Genomic DNA, 25662 nt, shown 5'->3' with positions numbered 1-25662 from the left:
CTAACTAAACAGCCACGGTGGATATTAAGTGTCAATCACCGCATAATAAATATTAAGACATAGTGTTATAAAGGTATTACAAGCATACCGTTGTTATAAAGTCAGTGAGTTTAATCAGCACTCAGTTACACAGCAAAAGCTAGATCTAAAGTTTGCAAGCATGAAGTAGTAAAAAAATAAAGTGTACTGAACCGAGCAATGTTGGCTTTTGTGAGAGAGGGTAGTCATGAAATCCTCCCAGATATATTCACTTCAGTAATACTGTTCCGACTGTTGGCTTATTGTAATACTATGTACCAAGCTGAATGGATTGGTGGAATGTTCCCTTCTCATCAGTAGCAGATACATCTTCATAGAACAATAGAGCCCAGGGTTCAGTGTCTGATTTTAACAAGTCATTCCCACCTCGCTGTGGGATCTCTCAAGCTCTGTACATTGAAAAAGACACAAACATAATGGTTCATTTATATCCTCTAACGTAATAGATTGGGTCATCATTTTCTTTTGGTTTATTTGTTATGTAGCTAAATGAAATCACCAATCACATTTGAACATTTGGCTCTGCGGGGGAATGCTCTTTGTGATGGGCAAGCACAATACTGAATTGGTCCCGGTGCCATTTAAGGGCTCAGAATGACTCCCGAAGCCTGGAGATGAAGAGAATGAGGCTTTCCAGGTTGGTTTGGGCCACGGACATGAGGCCCAAACCAAACTAAACACAAGTCGAGCTGCCTCGGGTGCAGTTATAGATGATGCAGAATCGTTGCCTCTGCCTTCATTTGTCTCCGCTGCCGGGACAAACAATCAGTCTTTCAGTTTCCTTCTCGTATTTATTCACTTTCCTCATTTCCATTCTCAATCACTTTAAACTGTTTCTCTGCTCCTTATATGCTAAACCCCTTCTCAGTTGTCCACGAGGGTGATTGTTCTCTTTCTCTGTTTCTTTATCTTCCTCCCTCCTGCACTTGGCCCCTTGGCTCTCCCAATTCCCATCGCAGGCACCCATTAATCCTGGGCTGTTATGCAGAAATGCCAGCCACAGCAGACCCCAGACGGTCCTAAGGCATTTGCCACTATTTGCTTCTCAAATGAATAATGTGAAAAGTGAATGCATTACTGTGTGTGTGTTTGTGTACATTCAGTACACACCATTCTCACAGACACAATGTACTGTGTGTGAGTGTGTCTGTGTGTCTGCCTAGCTCCACAGGCTGCCTTCACAACTCTACAGATTCCCCGCCAATCTGCAATATTGGTGTTAAGTCCAGACCGAGCCACGTTAGCGGTCCCCTCACATGTAGATCAATAGATTTAATTACAGCTGAGCTTTTCCTTAATGGTGGTAATCATGTATTAGGAAGGTGAAGACTGAATGATGGAAGGGTATAAGGAGTCCTACAGCTTTGTTAACACAGCAGCATGAATGACTGCGAAGATAATAGTACATATTAGGATTTTTAAACTAGATGCAAGCTTATAAACTTTTTTAATCAGTTGTTTCTTTTTTCCAACCTCTACAATTCTATTGACATAAAACGTTTCTTGGGAGGGTATTTATTTTACAGTCTCATACTCGCTCCAGTAAGCTTTGAAATTCCAAGTTTTTACTCTGTTCTTTTCCCTTTCAAATATCTATGGTTGAAATAGATCAATAAAAACAGAATGAATTGTGTTTGTGTTAGTTATGTGATTTATGGCATTTACAAGAAGTTATAATTGCTTCAGAACTTATCTCTTTCCTTCATATTTGTTCAGCTTTATGCAAATATGCAACGTGTTTGAAGTTAAAACTGCGTGGTTTTCACTGAGCTGCATTACGATATTTGTCAGTAATTACAAACTAAACAAAGTTGTGAAAGAATTGTTGACTTATTTAAAAGTCAGCATCCGTGGAATCACAAATTATTGAATAAGATTCAGCTGCAACGCTTGACTATGCAGCATCTCACCAGTGCTTTAGTTAATGGGGTGGGGGGGCTGTAGTTGATTTTTCATTCTGGACACCATAGAAGGTTCACAGCCATTAACCATTATACTACCATATTTTATACTTTTAGTTCCTATACTTATGTCTATTAAAGTAATTACTGTGACACATTGCTCATGGAGAAAAAGTTGGATGGAAAATTAATATGAACCTCTGGGTTAATGACATCAACTAAAGCTAACATGACTCAGGAATTCTCAAACCTGGAGTCCTGTCAATGAAAGCCGACTGGAGGTGTGAGTCCGAGCTACTTTAATTTAAAGAAGGCACTCAGACATTTTGAGTTTGCTGTTGACAAGAAGAATCTGCTGAAAATCTTGTCTGTGATTACTTCATTGGGTGTGCAGTAACGTTCACAGTCAAACAAACAGTCTGTAAAAGGAAACGTTCTTTACTTTGTGTTGGTCCAGCTAAGATGACTCTATGTCACAAGACCCGTCTGAACTGCCGCCTGTCAATCATCCCTGAGTCTGTGCGTCACACCCCTTAAAACTACCACACTTTGAGCTCTAATATCTAAATAATTATATTTTTCAGTTGGACCACAAATGATAAGAAGGAGTAAATTCAGCAAATGAGACCGTAAAGACTGAGTATTTCCAAAAGTTGGCTTTTGGCGCCAGAGATTTATTTGGAGTGCAACCCCGGCCGGATCTGTATGGTTTTACAATTTGAAGCACTTCCGCAGAGGCTTCATCTTTTTGAGCTACGTCCATTATTTACAGACGGTATACGGTCACAACACAGGAAGCTCAGAGTAATCACTAAAGGCTTAAAGGAGCTGGTGATCTTCTCTGTTTATGAGTCAAGCGAACACCCATCATGGTGCATGGAGCAAAGTGACACAACAGAGGAAGCTGCTGCTCTCCAGAAACACATCACTGTGTCTGAAGTTTGCTGAAGAGCAGCTTAACTCTCTCTCTCAGATGCAGTTTAGTGAGGGAGCTTCATCTTCCAGGATCATGTCAGGGAGGCTTTTCACCTGCTGAAGATCAGCAGAAGTTGATGAAACAGCAGGACAATGACCCTGAACTTTCAAGTAAATGTACTCCAGAATGAGTTCAAAGTAAGAAAATCCACCTTCTTAAGGGATCCAGACAGAGTCCTGACCTTAACCCAGGAGAGAAGCTGTGGAATGAGCTCAGAGCTGCTCACACCAGACGTCCAGAGAACATGTCTGAGCAGAAGCAGCTCTGCAATGGAAGCTACGATTATAAAAGATATTGGCTAAGGTTGTTACTGCTAAAGTACGATCACCCTAGGGCTGGGCGATATGGGAAGAAATGTTATCACGATATGTTTTTCCATATTGATCGATCTCGATTCTTATCACGATATGTAGTTTTTGATCAGTTTCCTGAAGCCGTCCCTCTCCACTGTGCTCAGGGGCATCATATCTGTAGCTAAGCAATAAGTAATAGCGCTCGTTATATTTTTTCCCCGCTTCGATTGTTTTCATATGGGGCAATGGCTGCAAAACACGACTGGATGGACTGTTGTTTTGCTAACATAGCATCGCTAACGTTAGCGATGCTAACGGGAGACGTAGTGGTCTTGCCTGTCTCTTTGTTTGGTGTCGTGCAAACTTGAGTCAAACCAGAGTCAAACTCTCTGTGTAATCACTGGGATGGTGCCGTCTCAGTTGATTGAAAAGGTTTGTGGTGTTTCCCGTCCTGGCTGGTACCGACCGCCGGCATATTTTGCAGACCGGCTTCGTCTGCTCCTCGTCCGTATCCAAACCACGTCCACACAACTGACGTCGCGTTACGCTTTTTTTCGACAATGTTTTCGGTTCTGGGTGATGTAGTGATGTCGCTCTCACATTCGGCATTATTTTCGCTGTACCCGACTTCAGTTTCACTCATTTTTTCTCCTTTTTCCAACTTCGTTCTCTCTTGTTGTCTCTCTCGCAACTGCAGCAGCTCTCACGATGGGAAGGGGGCGTGTCGTGTCCTAACTGCAGCCGGCAGACTCCGACACTGTTGTTGCGCTTACTTTTGCCACGTGAGATCGAATACATGTCACGAGGAGATAATCGAAATCGATCAAAATTTTATCGCGATCCCGAATCGGGATCGAAAAATCGCCCAGCCCTAGATCACCCAGTTATTAAATCCAATTAGATTACAGACATTATGTTTGTCTTAACTTGTGACTCATTTCAATGGGTTCTTTAAGTGTGACTTGCCACTTACATTCAGTCCATCATGAATCATACATTTATTAAACTGAAAAGAAAAAAAGATTTCAAATACTCACCTCAGAATAACTTTTTAGTAATGTCATTGAGTCATAGTTGTGTGTGTATCTGTTGATCAACTGCAAGCATGAACTGCAAATAGCTTATTCAGCATGCATAGCCAATTCACTCTATTTTGTCTAAAGGACAGCCCATTGTGGCAGACTTACAAATTCCCTGGTATATATTGTAGTATAAAGTTGTTCATAGCATAGTTTTGTGGAGTATACCTGGAACAACGGATGCTGCATTGACCACGTTCCCATTGTTCTTTGTCCTTCTCTTTTCATGTGTCAGGTTAAAAGGAATGCCTGGGGCACCACTAAGTACATGGAGCTGTACATCGTGGCTGACAACACACTGGTAAGCTCATGCTAACATTCCACCTACTCCACCCACCTCCACTATAGCAGGTTCCTCTGCAGGGTACATCAGTGTCCAATGACCGTCAAGTGACACATTCGCATGGAAACAGGGTCCACATCTTACTCGATTATCTCATTCCAGCTAATGGAGCTCCTTTTGTACTCAGAGCTCCACGCTGACATCACAGGCACAGCGAGGCGAAAGCATGTGGAGACGAGCCAGAAGGATTTGCCTGCTTAATGAGAGAGCAGATTCAGATGCAACCAAAAGGTGGAAGGGCTTCTAAATAGACACTAAGCTGCAGTGAGGATATGCTAAGTCTTTATAAAAGGCGGTTTAGGGGTTTAGGATTCTGACTGCTACGTAATGTCATAGTGAGCACATGGTGACCAATATGGAGGGTCTGCTCTTTTCCTTGTGTAATTGGCGTAATTGTGATAATGGACCAGGCTTTAAAGTGGTGATTCAGGGCTGGTTTGGGGTGCTTGGTGTTTTCACAGGTCATTAGTCTCTGCAGGTGAACTTCAGAAAATATTTTCACTAACATTTTATTTATTTGCCTGACCGCAGACCTCAGTCATGCCTCTTATATACCTCCATCTCCCCTGTCCTGCAGTTTAAGCGGCAAAATAAGGACTACGAAAAGACCAGGGCAAGGATAATGGAAATTGCCAATTACGTGGATAAGGTAAGGCTGATGGCTTCTCCTGCTGCCGACTGCAATTCTCCAGAGAACAAACAGCTCCATTCAGCAAACTAATAGATATTGTTGTACAGTCATCACATATCTTGATGTCATCTATTACCGATCTCCCCCGAAGTTTGTTGTCTTTGCTGTTCAGAATAAATGATTAGTGAATGAAATGTGCACACAAACGTCTATCGTCGCATTAAGCCCCTAAAGGATTTAATCAATACTGTCCTTCAACAGTGCCTTAGGGGAGATTGAGAGAGAAATTGCCTTATGTGACCAGACTGTTTGATGGGAGCTTATCACATGATTGAGGACAAACTTGTGTGTATGTGCAGGGTAGATACTGTAGTTGTTTTGTGTGTGTACAGTTCTATAGGGCTCTGAACATCCGCGTGCCTCTGATCGGTCTGGAGGTTTGGACCGAGAGGGACCAGTGTATCGTCACAGAGGAGCCGAACGCCACCCTCTGGTCTTTTCTGCAGTGGAGACAGAAGCTGAAGTCGCGCAAGAAACATGACAACGCACAGCTGCTCACGTGAGCGATAGCCACACAAATACATACACAGTTTACACCGATAATCCAAAGTGCACTGTTGCAGACAATGTTGTTGCTTGATTTCCAAATATGTTGTTATAGTGACAGGCAACAGAAACCTCATTTACAGCTGCACAGGCCTACATGTTAGTGGGCTGTGATTGAAGGGAGATTGTGCCACTTTTGAAAAAGTAACTACCACAGTTGCCCTTTGACAAATTAAACTTGAACTTATAAGTAGTAAAACTCGGGATTCATGTGTTGCCATAGCTTCACTCCCATCTTTGTCACTTCACAAAGGAAGAATAAGATAACACTATACCTCATCAGCAGACAGGTTTCCTGTTTCCAGGGCAGCAGGTGCTGTCGAGGGAGCAAGACGTGTTCTCATAGCTCATATTTCCCAGTGTGTGAGGAGAACCAATACTGCAGCTTTGCGTTTCAGCAGCTATAAGTAGGGATGGGTATCGTTTGGTTTTTATCCGATACCGGTTCCTAACCGATACTTTTAAAACGATACCGGTGCCTAAACGGTGCCTGAACCGATACTTTTTTCAAAAAAGTTTTTCCCCCTAAAATGCGGTCGCTTTTATGAAACATTTCTCGGCATGGTCTTCGTCCCGGAGCCGGTCCCGGAGCCGGTCACCGAGCCGGTCCCGGAGCACCGCCAAGGAGGAAATGCGCCCGGCGGGGGGGGGGGCAGCCAGCGCCGGGGAGAGGTCTCACGAGGAGATGCCCCCCACCTGCACGGGAGCCTGTCCACCGGCAGCCGGGCCCGCGGGGGCCCGCTTCCCGTGAAGGAAGGAGCGGAAGTGTGAGGAGGCGGGACGAGCGGAGACCTCAGTCTTCCATTGGCTCAGGCACCGAAATGAGGCACCGAAATCTCCGTTGCATTTCGGTCCGGGTAGGTACCGGTTGTATTGGAACCGGTTCCATATTAGAACCGGTTCTCGGTACCCAACCCTAGCTATAAGTAGTAAATCCCATGTATTGTAAAGTCAAACAGGTGAAGACATACAAGTAGTCATATGATCAGACAGATGCTGAAAATGCCAACAGTTCCTCCACATTATCTAAACTAGAAACTAAACCACCATTTAGAAAGTGAACAAACCTTGCTGACAATCCCTCATTACACAGTACAACTGTTAAAAGTGTACGTTTTGTTTACAACCTGTTTGATATATGACCTGAAGGAACAATTAGCAAAACTATTCAAATGAGACCATATTGTCGTGGGATGGTGATCCTGGAAATGTTAGCATGGCTTGCAGACTACGCCACGGATAAAAATGAATCCTTTACAACCCACCCCCCATCTGCCGGCACTGAGATTACAGACTCGGTGCACGCAGGCAGGCATTTCATCAGGTTCCAATTAAAGGCTACAGACACCCGGTTTCTTTCTATCGGGACGTGGAACAAATAAGATAAAACAGTGTTACAACTTAAGTCTGATTACATGTTTGATAAATATGACCAAATTGATATCAAAGCCCGATAATGGTCCTAAAATCAGACAAGTAAAGACTGAGAAGTGACAAGAAAAAAATTTAATTGCTTCTAAAAAGCCCAGCGCTCCAGGGAAGATAAGTTCACCTGTGTGTCATAGCAACATTAAACACAGGGTTAATGTGAAACTGTTGTGAATCGTCTTAAATGATTCCCTCCCTGTTCACACCCGTCCCATAGCGACACCCCATAGTACACCAAGGTCCATCCCCCAGAGCATAGACAAAGCCCGTACAGGGTGAATTTAATGAATGGAAGTGAATGAAGGAGATGCCTTTCACTGTGAAAAATATTTAATTGCACCACAGGCAGGGTAGTAATCAGTAAAATGAGCTGCTTTTGTTTTTGAGAGAGAAGCTGCAGGTTCTCTGCCCTCCTGATGTTAATACATGTGTTCATAATCATGATTGTACCTCCTACATACTCCTCCTATCCCCCGCTGAGCCTCTGTGTGGCTCTAATGACGTGCACACTCCAAGTTTTGGGTCCGATCTGTTCATATTCCATGTGTAAATTGACAAATGATTAGTTAAACTGGAATTTTATTAAGCAAAGTTATCGCTTCAGTTGGCTGTAATTGGGCCGAACAACTCTGCATGCCCACAACAGCAGCTTAACAGCACGCATACACACACATAAACACACAAACACACACACACACACAGATTTATCCATAAGCAGTAAATTGTAGGCCCCTCTTGTTCTATAATTAGTTGTGCTGATACCACAGGGCCTGTTTTGTTTTGATTCATCGAACGGGGCTTGATTTTGTTTTGGGATGCTAAGTGACAACTGCCAGGAGAGCACATGGTGGATTGAGGTTCCTCGCTCGCCCCCCCTCTGCCACATCTGAAAGGCTTATCATGTCTGTCACCATGCTCCGAAGTTGCATCTGCAATCAATGTGCATCCACTGTGAAGCTGTAAGTGAACAGGGAGGAGATTATGGTTAATGATGTTTCTCTCTCTCTCTCTCTCTCTCTCTCTCTCTCTCTCTCTCTCTCTCTCTCTCTCTCTCTCTCTCTCTCTCTCTCTCTCTCTCTCTCTCTCTGTCTCTCTCTGTCTCTCTCTCTTTGTACGTGCGTGTGTGCTTGCACGTGATAGTGGTGTGATTTTCAAGGGGACAACTATCGGCATGGCACCGCTGGAGGGGATGTGCAGCCTGGAAAACTCTGGAGGCATCAACGTGGTATGTAGGAATAAATTTCTCCTTTCTTCCCGACTCTGCCATTTCTCCTCTCAGCTTTTCTTTCCTCATAAAATCACATTCCTGTATCTTTTTCCCCCAGCTTAGATCCAGCTTTAATTGCCACATTCCCAGAACCTCCTCCAAAGTTGTTTTTCTCTGGATGTTGTGCCTGATGGTTTGGTAAATTGGTGACTCTAAGTTGCCTGTGGGTGTGAATTTGAGTTTGTGTCATGGCGACCTGGAGTTGTACTCAATGGTGCTGAACGCTCATCACTAAGATTTTACTCTTAAAAGCCTTTGAAACTGCTGACCAGGAGTGGTCAGTTGAAGCAAGCCTCAGACTGGGAAATGCCTACAAGGTTACAACCCTAAAACCAGACTTGGTACTGTGGTCCAACACCCTGCATGTTGTTTACTTGTTGACTAGGCAGTACACTGGGAGGATGCTGTTGATGAAGCAAATGAGACTAAGAGGCTGCAATACATGCAAATGATGTCTGAGTCAGAGCAAAGTAGCTGGAAAGTAATTGTCCGTCCAGTTGAAGTTGACTGCATGACCATCAGGTAGGAATCCACGGAGAAGCCCTGCACCGGAATATAAAAGAAACATCACCGACTGCAGAACGCTACAACCAATGGTTCTGGATCAGGATTAAAGTCCCCAACTGGGCAGAAGGATGATAGGGACATACACACAGATCAGCCAGTGGTTGGTTCACCTTAAAAGAGTGTGACTTGTGATTAAAATGCCTAAACACCAAGGTTCACAACTGAACGTCCATCATCTGTTGGCGTTCTCTAATATCTGCTGGTGATCCTTGATATCTGCTGGTGGTTGGCAACTTATCAGTGAGATCTCAGTTTGTCCAATTACCCTGTCTTACATAGAGGTCTATCTAGTGCAATCTAATGCATGACAAAAACAGTTTTTTTTTAAATATATACAATACGATAAGATTGTATTCTTTAATTGTTTTGTTTTTTTGCAGTTTCACTCATCTTCCCTACATTGTTGTTTGTTTTACTCTCTTTATAGGGGAACTTGTTTGCAGGCAAGTTTCTTCCATCCTACATTTGAATGGTTTTGTTTTCATCTGGACAATTTAACTCACTCAAGGGAGGAAATGCACCAGAGTTGTTCTGGTAACATTCATATCTCGCCTGGTTTCCCCGCAGCTTTAAAATGTCCACCCTGTAGCATTATTCAGCTTGTGTAGCTGTATGGCTTCGTACACATGTGCAGCGGTGGCCTGGATGGATGTGGCCACAGAGATTGATAGCTTTTCCATGCTTGATTTGCTTCTAATAGGCTGTCCACTCTCCTGTTGGTAGAGGTGGCCTGTGGAATCCAAATGCCCGGTGGCTATGGCTATGGCTGTGCCACAGAACAAACACACACACACACAAACACACATGTTTCCTCTGTGCTGTGGCCCATAGTTGCACTGTAACACATCCCCATCTTATACACTATGCATTATTCAGAGGGAGACTTAAGAGTGAATGACAGCATTCTGTGGATCAAAGAGGAGCTAAATACATACGTCTACAATGCTGTCACTACTGTTTGTGTGTGTGTGTGTGTGTGTGTCTGTGTAATCATGCTTCCTCTAAGTCTGAGTTTCTTAGCATTACTAGGACATTCTAGCAGTTTTTCCTACACAAGCTTCAGTTTAACCTAAGATAACCTTAACAAACATAAGTACTGATCCTCTCCTTAAAGTCCTGCACCTATCTTTTTTGGGACTGCGTGTTCTACTGTGGGGTCATCATTTAACCAAATATTGTTATTCTGCAATGTGAAAGTTCCTATTGTGTCAAGTCGCTGTTAGCTACTGTCTGTTCTTAGGCTGGCAGTATTGGTCATTTTGAGGACATAAAAAATAACAAAGACGATAGAGTGATAGCTGTGAAATCTATTATGCTCCCCAGAGGAAGAATTCTTATGACTCTGGTGGCTCAGATTTTTTCTCCTGCGCTTTCCCTTCAGGATGAATTTTAATGACTAAAGAACTAAAGCTCTGGCGCCTTTATCAGGTGATTCTGCTGCCTATTGTCAAATAATTTAATACTCTAATCTGATACTATAAATACTGTGAATGTTCCCAACACCTTCAGCTATACTCTGTGTTTAGTGTTAGCGTGCATACACACTAAACTCGTATTGCAAAACATTATCCCTTTTACAAACCATCCATCAGCATGTTAAAACCGTCATTTAACGTAAAACTCAAAGTGCCCTTATGTCTCTGAGGTGCAGCTACTATGATGTGAGGTTAACCTTCCTTAAGCTTTGTGTGAATCCCATCAGCACTTTGCCTTCTTTAGGAAAACTGAAGGATGCACAGTAAACACCTGTCAACAGGCTTTCAGCTCTTGTTTGTGTGATCTTCCACAAATGCTTATGCAATAACACACTTCACAAATGTAATGACCCAAAATGGTGCACAACACTGTGCATCGACCGTGAGTCTTTTGTGTGGATTTTATTTCATTATAATAGAAAAGGGCCATAAATGTCTAATTCAAAATGAAAATATAAAGAAACAACAAATACACAAAAGTGGCATCTGTTGGTATGATACGGTAATTTTATTGATTAAACATTACATAACACGAATATGCCCTGAATCAATTATAGGTTTCAGACTTTTATTATCTTGCTTTATATTGTTTTACATGGTAAATATTCATGCGTTTGTGCTTGATGATGTTACCACTCACTAAATAATACATACACAATGAACATGGAATCGGTCAATAGGGTCCCACAGCTCGGTTCTGCCCTGGGGCCTGGCTGGAGGGTAAATCCAGTCCTGGAGCATAGTACTGTAAATGGAATAGTCCCAGATTGAATGTATTCATACAGCCATACCTCTCAGTCATCTACTAATGTTGAGTTTCCTAAGCCCATCTTGTATCTCACCCCCACAGGACCACTCAGAGCTGTCCATTGGTGCTGCTGCCACAATGGCCCACGAGATCGGCCACAACTTCGGTATGAGCCACGACCACGAGGGCTGCTGCGTCGAGGCCTCGGCTGAGCAGGGCGGCTGCGTCATGGCTGCTGCCACCGGGTGAGCCGCAGGCACCGTGGCAGGCTTCAGCACAAACCTGCCCTCATCGAGATATTGTTGCTTACAGCATAACATACTGTATGAATAGCATTTTCATCAGCCAAAAACTAAAACAACTTACATATTAACGTTCCTGCCTGAAGACATTGTCTCGTCACTTGAGACTGTTGATATCTCTCAGATATAAAAACACAAGACTGTATTACTGTATGAATCAAATACTTTAATTCAGCAACTCTCATTTTGTCAAACATCAGCTCCAACAGGAGGACAGAACAACAGAATGAGAGAAAACACACGACTGTAGAATGAAAGTTGAGTAAAAGTCTGTGTGTCCAGGCATCCATTCCCCCGAGTCTTCAGTCGCTGCAGCAAACGGGACCTGGACAGCTACTTCCAGAAGGGAGGGGGCATGTGTCTCTTCAACATGCCCAACATGAAGGACCTGGTCGGGGGCAAGAAGTGCGGCAATGGCTTTGTGGAGGACGGAGAAGAATGTGACTGTGGAGAACCTGACGTGAGTCTATATGTCACTTCACACGCCAAAGGCCTGCTGTGATACATGCATTTTAAAAGCACATGCACCAAGTACATACATAAATTAAAATAAAATTATAATTCCATAAGGGAAAACTAGCTAGACAAACTGTCCACATGTCACTGTAAGTTAGCTCTTGTTTACATACTACTGAAGTAATAGAAAAAATATGATATTAAATGTTTGTCCAGTGGACCTTTTTCTAAGACTATCATGATCACTCTCATTTTAATACAAAGCAGGAGATATTGTGCTTAATGCAGAGTATAACCACTAGAAGAATATTTTAAAACAGTTTAAAAAGATGCCAAGCAACATCTCTAAAACTCAGGAGATTTCAAAAGGTTTGTTTTAATGCATTCACAAACAGAAATGTTAAGGTAACATGTAACAGTTTCTTGAGTTGCAGAGCCACGTGCTGCAAATATTTCTGTACAATCTCTGCACTTCTTCTGTACAGCATTTCAGTCAGTAGCACAGGTCGCCTGATACAGGGGGCGATGAGAGGTTTTGGTTTGGTTTCTGTGGAGGCAAGATTGTACCAAATCTGACAATGTTGCTGTGATGGCAAGTTTTGTGGAATCATTTTCAAGACTGATATTCATCTTCTCATCCAACTTTTTGGGAAATTCCAAGTATTTCAGAAAATGTTGTACCGCTCCTAAAATCCTTTATCCTGAGCTTTTTGCCCATGGACAGATGTAACTTACGCACATAAATTCTTTAAGTTGATGTTTCACTTTCAAGTCAAGTGAGCTTTATTTTGCAGCCAAGAATCACAGATTTATCTAAGATAAGAAAATTCTCTTTCAACAGGAAAGTTAGGCATAAAAAAAGAACTCTTGACTCATAAGCATCAGGTGGTGCAATATTAATTTATCAAAATAGTAACCAATACGTAATAGTGAAAAAATGATTGATAAATATGACTATAAATAGTGACTGCATTAGCTTTGGTGTAATTATTTTTCCACCTTTTAATTCATATATTGTACAACAAAGCACAGTCACAAAATAATAATGAGTTGATTGTTGGAATATATATCTATCTTTTCAAATATTTGGTTGTGCCATCTGATAATTTTTGGGAGGTGAAGTTGAAAATACTGTTAAAAAAATGTATTAATGCAATTTGTAACTAATGAGACTTGTTTAAACACATTGTTCTGGACTAAAAAAAATATGTGTTAGAGCCACATGGAAAATAGTTTTCAAAAGTACCTTTTTAGAAGATTTATTTATCATTTGTCACATACAATTGTTTTTTTATGTCTTAAGGAGACAATAGTAGCAATAGAATTACGTGGAGACATGATCAAATATTTTAATAACAAGAGTAACATAAACCACAGTGCATTAAAAAATGATATTCTATCCATTTTGTATTGATGTTGCTGACTGTGATCCTCTGCGTCAGCGCCTGCTGTGAGTTGGGCAGCATCACTGCGGTCTCATCTTCACTTCTCTCTGTGATGCTTTTTTGTGCAGCACATCTGAAAGAAAGTGAGAAAGTTTCCTCAAATCGCAAATGAAGTGTTTGCGCTCGGCAAACCCGGAGGTTAAGTAAACCTTCTTTGTTTCAAGCAGAGCAAATTGAAAACGGAGAAAGCAAATTGGTGGCTGACAGCAGCAGCGCCGCTGACGGGGCTGTTTGTTATGACTCCCACTCGGAGCCGAGCTGACAGTCGGGCTCAGGCTGCTGACAAGCCACCTGTTCTTTGCATTGCTAATGAGACCAGCTACAGGAAGTGGACTAATGGTCTCACCTTGTGGTTCCCCCAGCAGAGACGGCACACAGTTCAAACATGCGCGTGGAGTTCCACATGACAATCTAAATGCAGTCTTCTTTTCCTTTTGAGAATCGTTTAAAAAACAACTCCTTTACAAACGCCAATATTTTGCAATGTTTTTTTCATTTTAAATGTATGACGGAGAGTCAGAGAGACAGTTCAGTTTTAGAATTCAAGCAGACTGGCTCCGTCTAGATGTTCAAATGAACATCACACTACAAACAAGTCGGTGTTCTTTGTTGTTGTTGTTTTGTTCAACCATAATCCCCTCTCCCTTCTTCCCTGCCAGTATAATTGGCTTTTTTTCCTCCCTGCTTTATTCTACTCCCACATTTGTTTTGACTGTAACACTGGCTCAAAGGATGGTGCCATGGCAAAGGCAGAAGCGTGCGTTCGCGTGTGTGTGTGTGTGTGTTGTGTTTTCAATAAGTTAAGGAGACTTGTATAACAGTGGCGGATGTGGTATTTTTATCAACCAGAAAAGGGACACAATTTACACAGAGGTGCCAATTATTTGTCCATCATCCTTTACAATTGCTGATTCAATGAGGTGCACATTTAAATTCTTGTTTATTGTTAGTTCTATAGATGAGAGCAAAACCTCAGATCAATGAATTCATCTATCCATTTTTCAAACATCTTATCTGTTGGTGGGGGGGGCTGGAGCCAATCACAGCTAAGAAAGCGAGGATACACCCTGGTCAGGTGGCCAGGGGATCACAGGACCACATGATTGAATATATTTTGAAAATTGTTCCTCAGGCACATTTTGTATTTCAAAAACGCGTAGACAATACAAAATACTATTTATTGTTAGTAAGTGAAACGTTTTTCTTAAGTCTACTGACGGAACTGGGCCACTTTAGGAGCCGATCAGATTTCAGATAGGGCCCAAAGTAACCCACGAACATTTATCACAGGACACTTTGAAAGTTAGGAAACCATTTATGAACGACCTGCAGGGTTCCAGCTCCACTGTGTCTCACTTAACAGTCTCTGGGAGAGAGGCTGCTGAAGTGCCTGTGCTCTCAGGAGGTGAACTCCAGCCAATCTGACAGCAGACTCATCCCCAATAATTACACATCAGGTGCACAGATAAACAGCGAGCCACTGTGGTTCATGAAGTAGGCAGTGATACGTTAACATTTTCTAATCAGACATATTGTACTATATCAGCATTACTAACAGCAGACAGAGTCCGAGGCACAGACCATGGCAGAGCTGTGCACACAGAAATGGCCTGTGACAGGACAATATTATTATTTATCAAATTTTCAAGCTGTCACCAAACAGCAAAATGTTGTTGCTCAGGTTTATTTTGTGTTAACGCACCAGCCCTGTGATTTGAAGACTGATTTATTAACATTTATATTTCTGTTTATTTTATATCAATAAATCATACTTATTCAGTCAATAGAAAGAGGGAAAGTCTTGACACCTTTTTAACTACATGTTTATTAGCTTCCTTTGCAATTAATATAATTTTGATGCTAACATAATATTTACTCTATGTTATCGATGGCTTACTTGTGTCTATAATATTACTTAATAATTACACTCAGTTATAAAGGACGTACACATTTAAGATAGATTAAGATACACTGGCTTGATCTTATTATCTTTTATTACTTATTTTCTAAGACCATGTTCACAGATCTTAAGAATTTTTTCTCAGCTTGACTACTGCTTTGTATTTAACATGAGAATGGACATGCCTTTATTAAAAACAGCCCACTGGACAACCAGCCACTGCACAAAAAAATATCTCCTTTGCAATTACTTCAGTAAAATGTTGTCAGCAGCTTACTAGGGCGGCTGTGGCTGAGGGGTAGAGTGGTCGTCCTCCAACCTGAAGGTCGGCAGTTCGATCCCCAGTCTGACCCATCTGCATGCCGAAGTGTCCTTGGGCAAGATGCTGAACCCTGAATGGCCCCCCATAGAATAACAAAGTGCTGTGAATAGATGCACTGTATGAATGTGTGTGTGAATGTAAAAACTGTACTGTAAAGCGCTTTGAGTGGTCATCAAGACTAGAAAATCACTATATAAATACAAAACCATTTAACTAACAGTGATGTGTGGCTAGTTATTCTAGCTAGTTGTGCCTTTTTTTTTTATCTCTCCACTAAATAACTTGACATAAATAACTACTCAATATATAGAATAAAATGTAAATTACTGGTAACAAAGGCTCATGAATAACTTATAAATGATATATAAAGCACTAGTAAGTGATTCATTATCATTCTTTAGATAAATAGTCACAAGTTCTATCAGAAGAGGCGCCATTTGACTGGGATCGGGTGTGTGGGTGTGTACGTTTAAAATCTTCAACCAACTGATATGATGGCTTTGTGGGTTACAGGAATGCACCAACGACTGCTGCAATGCCAATAATTGCACCTTGAAGGCAGAGGCTCAGTGTGCCCACGGAGTGTGCTGCGAGGGCTGCAAAGTAAGAAACACACACACACACACACACATCCACAAGTGCAGGCAGAGTGGCGTAGGAGGGAGCCGAACTGGTATACAGTAGTATCTCAGTATCATTAGTTCACTGTCAGTCATGGTGTCAGTGTGTTGACATACTGTACCCGCAGCGTGTCAGCTCCCATCGCAGCGGGGCTTGTCGTCTTCACATCACACCAACACTTTTCATCTTGTCTCATCTCCCTGTTGAAATGCAAATCCTGACAACCCATTGTAGCACGCAGCCGTGTGAATTTGACTGAGCCAGAGCCTGACAGCAGAGGCAAATACTGGGGATGATATTAACTCCTGTGTGCAAGAGGAGAGCTGCAGCTCCACTCCACTGTTTGTTACTGTTATTGTCATTGCGGTATTGTCAATCTTTCAGCACATTTACCCCCCTTCTTTCATGTGTCTCTTGATATTTCATTACACATAAGTACACATTTTAGCATATTCACGTCTTGCATGGCTTTCTTCAGTTCTGCTGCTGTTTTAACCCTTTTCAAAATTCCCTGATACCTTAATGAAAACAAAGCGTTAGTGACTGTGTGATGGAAAGGTGGAGTAATGTCCCTGGATTTGAGACGTGTCAAAAACACCATGTCAGTCTCACAAGAGCAAAATTCCTTTTTCATCCTGTTGACAAGCAGCCAAAACATCTATTACTTTAGATGTAAAGTGGTGTGGGTTGGAGCAATTAAATACACTAGAATAAAAAAAAAAGCTCTGCAGGTTTCAAGAAAGCAACATAAGTTTGTCACCAGTCAATTAAACATATAGGCAAGGGCAAGGCAAGTTTACTTGCTCAGCACATTTTAACAATTAGGAAATTCAGAGTGCTTTACATAAGTTTGTTAAAGACATCGTGAGAAATTGTAAAAGCAACATAAGGAAATTAAAAAAGAGTAAAGTACAAAATAATAATAAAATCAATAAAATAAAAGATGATCTAAAAGAACTCAGTGTTGCAGAGGACCAGCAGTTTCCATTGGAGCTTGTTCCTCAAATGTGGAGCAAATTATTTTGTATTTTTTAATACAATTAATGCTTTTGTCATTTGGCTTCTGTCCATATATTTCTATTCATTCTTAGTTTTAAAATCTGTGTATTTAGTGTGTTGTATTTGTCTTACTGTCTTTTGCTGTTCCATGGTCCAAAAACAAGCCCCGGGCAATAATTAGCCAGTGGGCTGTTATTGAGCCCCCTTCATCCCACTCTCTCTGCACTGGTGTAGAATAGGATTGCAGGTCTCCGACATTATGATACTATTAGTTTGTGATCATTTATTAGCTCCACAATTATTTGGGAATATTCCCCATTCAAACCGCTGCAGTTAATAAACTAAAGGTCTTAAAACAATATTTATTACGAGCAGATTTTTCACCTTGCATCTTCCTCACCCACTCCTCCCTCCCCCCCATTCCCCTCCCTCCCCTCTTGTTCCCTCACTGTGCCAGTTGAAGCAGGCGGGTACCATGTGCCGGGGGCCAGCGGGGGCGTGTGACCTGCCAGAGTACTGCACGGGCGCCTCTCCCTACTGTCCCGCCAACGTCTACCTGCTGGACGGCTCCTCCTGTCAGTACGGAGTCGCCTACTGCTACAACGGCATGTGCCTCACCCACGAACAGCAGTGCCTGGGGCTTTGGGGCTATGGTAATGAAAAGTCAATGATGGCCTAATGCTGACCGCACACTTAAAGACCCACACTGAATATTCTTGTGATAATCATGCCCTCAAGTCAGTGTTGAGCCTTTGTAAACATTTTAAAATCAGGTATTTACAAGTGGAGGTTTTGTTTGAGGGTATATTGCACCATTGGCCAATACTAGCAATTCAAAGTGTTTTGAACTACTGTGTGACTGCCTCAGTATTTATACTTCAGTGCTTTTCAGAGATGATTAATATAATTTATAGCTCACAGAGTTGAAAAAACAACTCAAAGTTTGACATTCCTTTTCTCTGTCAGATTTGGAAGTATGACAGTCTTTGTACTGAAGCACTGGAGATAAAAGCAACATGAGATGACACACATCCTCTGCGTTTTCATAACGTTGCTCCATTGAAACAATCTACGCTCATGGTCTCCAGCACATAGAGAATGTACATTCTATTTGTTAATGGTTTTACTTTGTCTATTATATCATAGACAAATAAACCAATCAGAGTTCCATCTCCCTTTCATGCCAGGTCATCTTACACCTTGGAATAATTACACCGAAGCAGAAAATTGCATATGCTAAAACAAATCTGATTTATAAAACCATGTGCACGTACAGCTAAAGGCAGTAATCCCTTTATAAATCAAATTAAATGTTCAATGCAAAGCACCTCATGAATCTGAGATGACTGATGATCAATGGGTTTTTATGATGAATCATTACATGGAGCAACGATAAGAAGAAGGAGAAGAACAAGCACAACTTGTCTGACATTGAACTCAAGAAGCTTGTGAGTGAGGTGGAGGTGAAGAAATACAGATTGTTTGAAATATAACAAATTATATGAAGTTAACTTAGAAATACATTAAACTAGAAGGGTGCACACTTGCATCACTCAGCAAGACTAATGCCCTAAGGCCACGTCAAAGCGGTGTTTCCCATTAATTATCTAGGCGATGGTGTCCCCCGATATTCTAATATGTCCTGCTACAGTGTCATAATGAACCAACCTTTTTTTTACACTTCCCATAATTGCACAATAGATCTCTATCTTAGTAATTTTCTCCTTTGCTGATATCCATACAGTGCTATTTGCAGTACTAATTGCTGTGTGCTCACTTGCGCTGTCGTCCATAAAGTTGTTCCTGTCCATGCAAAAAATCAGACCGGTCGTTGAGTTGAGTGGCATGCAAGGCAGTTTTCTCTCTAAGGCAAGAATGTGTCTGTCATTCTTCAATCTGAGCACCTGTCACTTGGAATCTGTTGCTGTTGCTGTTATAGATTGAATAAATTCTGTGGGAAATGCTGCAAAGAACATGAAACAAAATTCCTGCATTTACCCATTTATTCAGATCTGCATAAAAATAATATATGTTCTTCCCTGACCCATACTGCATCCCCCTTTCAAGCTCTGTAATAAACCGTCCAGTAGTTGTTTCATAATCCTGCTTACTAAGATAGAACGATAAAATTATTTAAATCACTATAATACAAAGATTTTATCCTCAAAACACCTACAATTTATTATTCTTTGTCCTTGACATGTTAGATTCCTCTTCCCCTCTGTGTTGCCCTGATACTCCATCACTCTTTTCAACTGTGGCCCTGTCGTTACCATCTGTCTCAAGTGATCCGATCGGGACAGATGTTAACATCAGGAATGAACAGAGCCTTAGACGATACCACAGCAATCTCTGTCACTTATCTGTGTCCCCTGAGGTCGTTAAACATTTCCCTGAACCGCCAGTATACTTAAGTTGCTAGAGCTGCCATATGCCAATGCATCAGCAAATAAATGGGATGTTAAATAACAATTAGACGTTTTGTGAAAAGTATTAGCTGAGGAGAGTAGCAGTAGATGTATAAGTCAATAAATTATTATTATGAATTAGTCAAGAAATAGCTACTCTTCTCTCAGTTAGCAGTTAGAGGTTTTTGTAATATTTACTTCACTCATATTGTGACTGTTTTAGACTGAATTAGTTTAAGTGTTGCTAACAAACTGAGTGGGTGTACATGTTAACACATTATCCAACAGTATGTTTAATGTGGGAGCAAAGCCGAGCTGCCTTTTCTCCCTCCAGGTAGTGGATGAGATGAATATTGATCTTTTAATTTGATTCTGGCTCGGCCACCAAACAAGCATATTTCCCGAAAATATCTGTCTGTTCCTGAAAATGAGTTTTCTGCGCAGAGGGGTTGCACTGTGTACATGGTGAGAACCTCATCTCTACAGTGCACAAGCAGGTCCCTCAGACCTATTTAAGCGGTGTCTGTTTCTGTTACCATGAGCTTTGTAAGTCAGGACGTAACCATCAGTTGTGAAGGTCATTGCTAACACTGTTAGCAGCAGCATTAAAGGAGCCCGAGTCCTGATGCAATGCACTGTCTTTTCAGGAGCTCGGCCCGCCCATGACGCCTGCTTCGAAGACGTCAACGCTGCAGGAAACGCTTTCGGAAACTGTGGGAAAGATGAGCATGGCAACTACATGAAGTGTGCAAAGATGTAAGAGACACATTTACACACAGGAGAAATATTGTCTTAAATATAAAAACATGAAACTACATTTTTTTATCAGATATTTCCCCCTCTTTTAAAAAAAATTAATCTCTGTCCACATAAAAGACACAGGTAATATTGGGTGAGGCAGGCGTCTGCTCATGTCGGTTATTGGTGCAGTGATGCTAAATTTAGTTGCAAACTAGTAATTAGATGTATCAGTTCTAAGCAGATTTAGAGAAATCAATGTATAGCTGTTGTTTTTGACGCATTCTCATTACACAAACCAACAGCGTGCATGTGAGAAGTAAACTGTGATGTCTCTGTTTGCATGTAGACCAGAGGCTCTCACACAGAGTAAGAAGTGTGTTTTGCAAAAATATCCCTTAGTGTTTACAGGGCGTTAGTATCGTATAATATTTACTTTCTTGTTTCCTTCTTTTAACATTTAACTTTCAGCATTTTTACCATGCAAGGTGTCTGGAGCAATGAAGAGATTAAGACAAATGACATAGGTCCAGATCCAAAGGAAGACACAGACCTGAAGTTATGACAAAATAATGTGTGTTCAACATAACCAAACTAAAATGGGGCGAAGCGGAAACTGAAAGTAAACCTGTACAAAAGGGGGAGGGCCAGTACCCATAACAGATAACAGAGTTGGTGCAAAGTAAGCCCAGAGTTAAATCATAAGTCTCCATATTCCAAACAAAGGGAATAGCCCAGCAAATCCTGTACACACCCACACTGCCACATGGCTCTCTGGCCAGTCTGCTTTTCCGGCTGCTTTCAGTCTCCAATCCCTGCTTCAAACTTCCACAATCCAACCCTTCTACATGTGTATAACTGGGAGGGGGCAGGTTGACCCTGGAGAAAGAAGACGGGAACATACATTGACATGCACAGGACACTGAAAAAAGTATTTGTGTCTGTGTGCGCGTGTGTTGTCCGGTTTCTCTTGTCAGATGTGAGGAGTTGGAACAGGTGATTGGTGAACTGGGTCACTGATGATCTTTGACATCTGATAGATTCTTTCCACTGCTGGAAACAGAGTTACATGATGCTGTGTGACTCTATAGAGCTGCTCCTTCCTTTCAAAAAAAGGCGTGTGGTGCAGTTTCTTTAACCCACAGAGATTTTTCATCAGTGCCTTTTTACACCAATATTAGCAGGCATGGTTTTTAAACCTAAAATAAGGTGACTCTGTTCTAAAGGCAGTAGAGGAGATTGCCTCTGTGCTGTGCCCCCGGGGAATCATGTTAGACATCACAAATCTGTCGGAAACTGAGAAGCTCTCTCTCACCTCACTGTCTTGACACTGTTGCATTTTGCACAATGCAAAGTAAAAAAATTGCTGTCAAAGGTTTTTCACAATTTAAAAAAAAGAGATATAGAAGGGGAAGAAGAAATTAGTGCGTTCACCTGGGTGTCATGTTTCCATTGTTGCTGATCGGTACCAGAGTCAATAAAAAAGTGTCTTTACTACAGACCCGGGAGTGATTGATGAGTGTATTCATTCCCATTTCAGAAAGTTTGATATTAGTGGGTGTTGGTGGGTTTTTTGACCAGTGGACAAAGGGCTCATCACCCTTTAGTTCTACAGAGCTTTGCAGCCTCTTCCAGCTCGTTGTTTTTGGTTTAACAGCCCTCATGTCTACTGTCTGCATCAGTTTCAATGTTCACATCAGCCTTTTGTTCACTAGTAACAGTTGTTTCAATTGAAGGAGCTCAGGTGTAGCCACTGTCCACTACCGCTCATCTACAAACAGCAGACACACAAAGTCAGAGAGCAGCTGGTGAAACATTAAGCTGCTGAAGGACCAGATATTTCCTCTGCACTGTTGGTGGAGACCAAACATGAGCTAAAATGGAGAGTGAACATTCTTCTTAGATTTAGATACAAAAGGAGTCTCCTTAGTGTACACAAAAAAATAACTGTTATTAATCTTCTACACAAAATAATAATATGCAGCTTTGACGAAATGATAATAAAGTCACGGACACACTTCCCTTCTCTAGCCATGTAGTCATCATTTGAACATTTGGTTATTTTCAAATCTTACTGAGTTTGCAAGCACACGTTTTGTTTCATCACTACATCTCCCTCACATTGCAGAGCCAGGCCCGACATACATTGTCAGCACAGGTCGCTCAGAGACAGTTACCATGGAACTCTGCCAGAGCAAATTAATGGAGCCAAATTAGCGATTTATTTATGTAAATGAGCTAACGGATTAAGGTGGCTGACGGCTGCCTTGTATGATCCACTGCTGCCCTAATCTATTATGAAGTCCCGCAGGAGTCATTAGAGTGTTTTCTGGCCGAATTGAGTCACAGTGCTGATAAGAGGATATGTTAATGACTATCTTTCTGTTATTAAGACGTGAATAATCTACACACAGCTGCTATCCTCCCATCATTCTCTGATCCACTTGTTTTCCTCAGGACACACTCAATGTGTGTGTGTGTGTGTGTGTGTGGATGATGTGTGTATTTTCATTTACCAGTTTGAATCTGCATATTAATCAAGAAGATGAAAATGCTGACAAAAAAATTAGGTATATGACTCTTGCCCCCTAAAGCCTCACACCTGCCATCTAGGAATGGACAAATGTAGGTACATGAAAAATCTGATTTGTTTAAACAATTCATACGTCTGTCCTCATGTATTTTCTTGTTTGGCAGTTCTGATGGAATTCGTTGTATTTGGTACAACATGAAAGGGAACCAAAGAAACTTCTCATTACTACATATAAAATAATCTCTTTTGTTGTTACGAGTGTGGAAGGTCCATGTGAGGGAGGTTTGCTCCAGGCTTCTCTTCCTGGGGAGGCTCAGAACCTCTGGTGTGAGTGTGGTAGTGCAGCTTCTCATCTATCATGCAGCAGTAGAGAGCGTGCTGTGCTGCAATGCATGGCTTGGCCTCTTGACAGTGCAATCAAAGGCTCAGAACAACCGACTTAAACACACAGCCATGAACATTATGGGAGTCCATTAACATCCTAATCTGCAGGCTTCAATTTTTCAACATAGCATAATTTGTCATGACCAAAAAATACACTCAGACCCAACTCACGTCCTCCATTATGAATAGCAGCTCCTCCCCTAAGACCTCAGACAGATGGTCCCAGCACCACTGTTTCATACACTCCTTTGTCCACCCCCCTGTCCATTAAAGCCCCTTTCTCCTCCAAGGTTGAAATATCAGTATGTTGTAGCATTGTTTTTTATTGCACTATGTGTAAATGTTACCTGTAGGTGTCCAAGGCTATCCCATCTTATTTATCTGATCCTATCTTCTGTATTTACATTCTTCTTTCCTAGTCTTGATGACCACTTCACAGTACAGTTTTGTCAGTCACCCATTCACACACACATTCCTACAGTGCATCTATGTGCAGCACTTTCTCTTATTATTCATCGATCATGCACTGCTGACCCGGCCGTCAGGGGCAATTTGGGGTTCAGTATCTTGCCTGAGCTCACTTTGCAGTGGATTTGTGGAGACGGAGATCGAACTGCTGTTATATCTCCTGAGCCGCAGCTTGTCTTGTCTTGTCCTTTTCTGAAAAATGGTCTAAAAAATGTAATACCACAACATTTTGAATTCCTCATTGTATATTCTGTACAACCAACTACTTTCACATGCACCCTAAATTTCTCACACATGATTTAATATGTATTTATTTATTGTATTCAGAGGCAGGCACAAATACATTCCCGCCTCACATACAGATGTGTATTTTATTGTATGAAATGTTGGTCGACAATGGTAGCTGGCTGGTCTATGCTAGGTTCCTGCCTGGAGCCTACAGTGTATGTATGTGATTCCCCTTGATGACGTACTTGTCAATGTTGTCTCTCTGCCTCGGCAGACAAACGTCTGCTTCATTAATCAGTCACCCTGGAAACGTGCGTACATGGGTATGCCTCAAGAAGCACAACCTTTCTGACGCTGACATTAGGTGCTTGTGAGTCACTCATGTGGTTGTTGGCAACAGCAGTGGTATCACTAGTACTTAAATAAAAAGGGCTAAGTGGTACCATTTTGCTGCTGCAGTTAATGCAGTGGATAAGACAGAGAGGACAGTGCCTGAGATAAAAAGAAGTGGTCAGATTTAAAGGTGGAGGCGGCAAGAAAATTGCTATGTACTGATTGCTTATCTGACCACTGAGAGACGTATGTTGTTGCTATCCGTCACATTGTGTTGTGTTAGTTAGTTGGTGACGCCTTTCAAGGCAGAAGTATAAATTTGCCTTAAGAGCCGTGAATTACATTTACATCCCACACATTTTATCTGTTTGTTTTTTTTAATGGTTCTCTTGGGTTCAGACATATAAAGAGCCTTTGCCTTCATCATCATTTCCCTCATGTTAGAATTAAGTCAACAGTCAATTCACATCCACTCCAAAATCATCATTGATATTCTTACTGAAGACCTAGAAATGCTGGAGTCGGTGTCCCTGCTGACTTATTCACACACACCAGATTTATCTGTCTTGTTATCACTGCAGATTAACTCAGGGTGAGGGCCAACACAAATATCCCTGAGTCACCGTGGCCCTTATATCAGCTCCAACCAGTGTGACCATTCCCCTCTGACCTCCCTCATCAGCAAGATGTTTACGTCCACAGAGCTGCAGCTCACTGGATATTCTTTTTTATTTTTAGCTCCATTCTTAATTAAAAGGTCTGTTGCCATCTCAGGAGAACAGCAGGTTCAGCAACAGTCAAACCAGCCAACAATCACACACCATCGTCCAAACCACTGAGATCATATTTTTCATCACTGTGATGTTTAAAGTGAACAAGATACTGACCTATATCTGCAGTATGTGACTGACAGGATAATTACAGGAATGAGCAGGATGGTATATTTGAAGTACATTTACATTTAAAATGAGTGATCAGAGAAATGTTGTCCTCTCTACTTTACATCCTTCGGTGGATCCACCATATTGATCAAAATAAAACAAGACAAATTCTCTTTTTTAGCTGAGCGTGAAGCTCATGAGCTCATGACAAAAATATCAGCTGTTCCTACAGCAGCAGCATCATCTACAGGACTCTGGGACTGAGACAATAATCCAGGCTATATACCAGAC

At 41.6% G+C, this 25662-nt stretch overlaps 1 protein-coding gene across 1 annotated transcript in view; it reads left to right on the top strand.

Annotated features, from left to right (window-relative positions):
* The window catches only part of adam19a (ADAM metallopeptidase domain 19a), a 195339-nt gene that overhangs the window by 139645 nt on the left and 30032 nt on the right, over window positions 1-25662 (top strand). The window contains exons 7-15 of the mRNA XM_061066522.1: window positions 4524-4589; window positions 5209-5280; window positions 5655-5821; window positions 8437-8521; window positions 11456-11598; window positions 11938-12115; window positions 16292-16381; window positions 17856-18051; window positions 20454-20562. Of these exons, the coding sequence (XP_060922505.1) occupies window positions 4524-4589; window positions 5209-5280; window positions 5655-5821; window positions 8437-8521; window positions 11456-11598; window positions 11938-12115; window positions 16292-16381; window positions 17856-18051; window positions 20454-20562 (1106 nt within the window). The remainder of the gene's footprint in view (window positions 1-4523; window positions 4590-5208; window positions 5281-5654; window positions 5822-8436; window positions 8522-11455; window positions 11599-11937; window positions 12116-16291; window positions 16382-17855; window positions 18052-20453; window positions 20563-25662) is intronic.

Source organism: Limanda limanda, chromosome 22, assembly GCF_963576545.1.
Source record: "Limanda limanda chromosome 22, fLimLim1.1, whole genome shotgun sequence".
Classification (NCBI taxonomy): Eukaryota; Metazoa; Chordata; class Actinopteri; order Pleuronectiformes; family Pleuronectidae; genus Limanda; species Limanda limanda.
The sequence above is the reverse complement of the archived record's forward strand: the minus strand, read 5'-3'. Positions and strand labels throughout refer to the sequence as shown.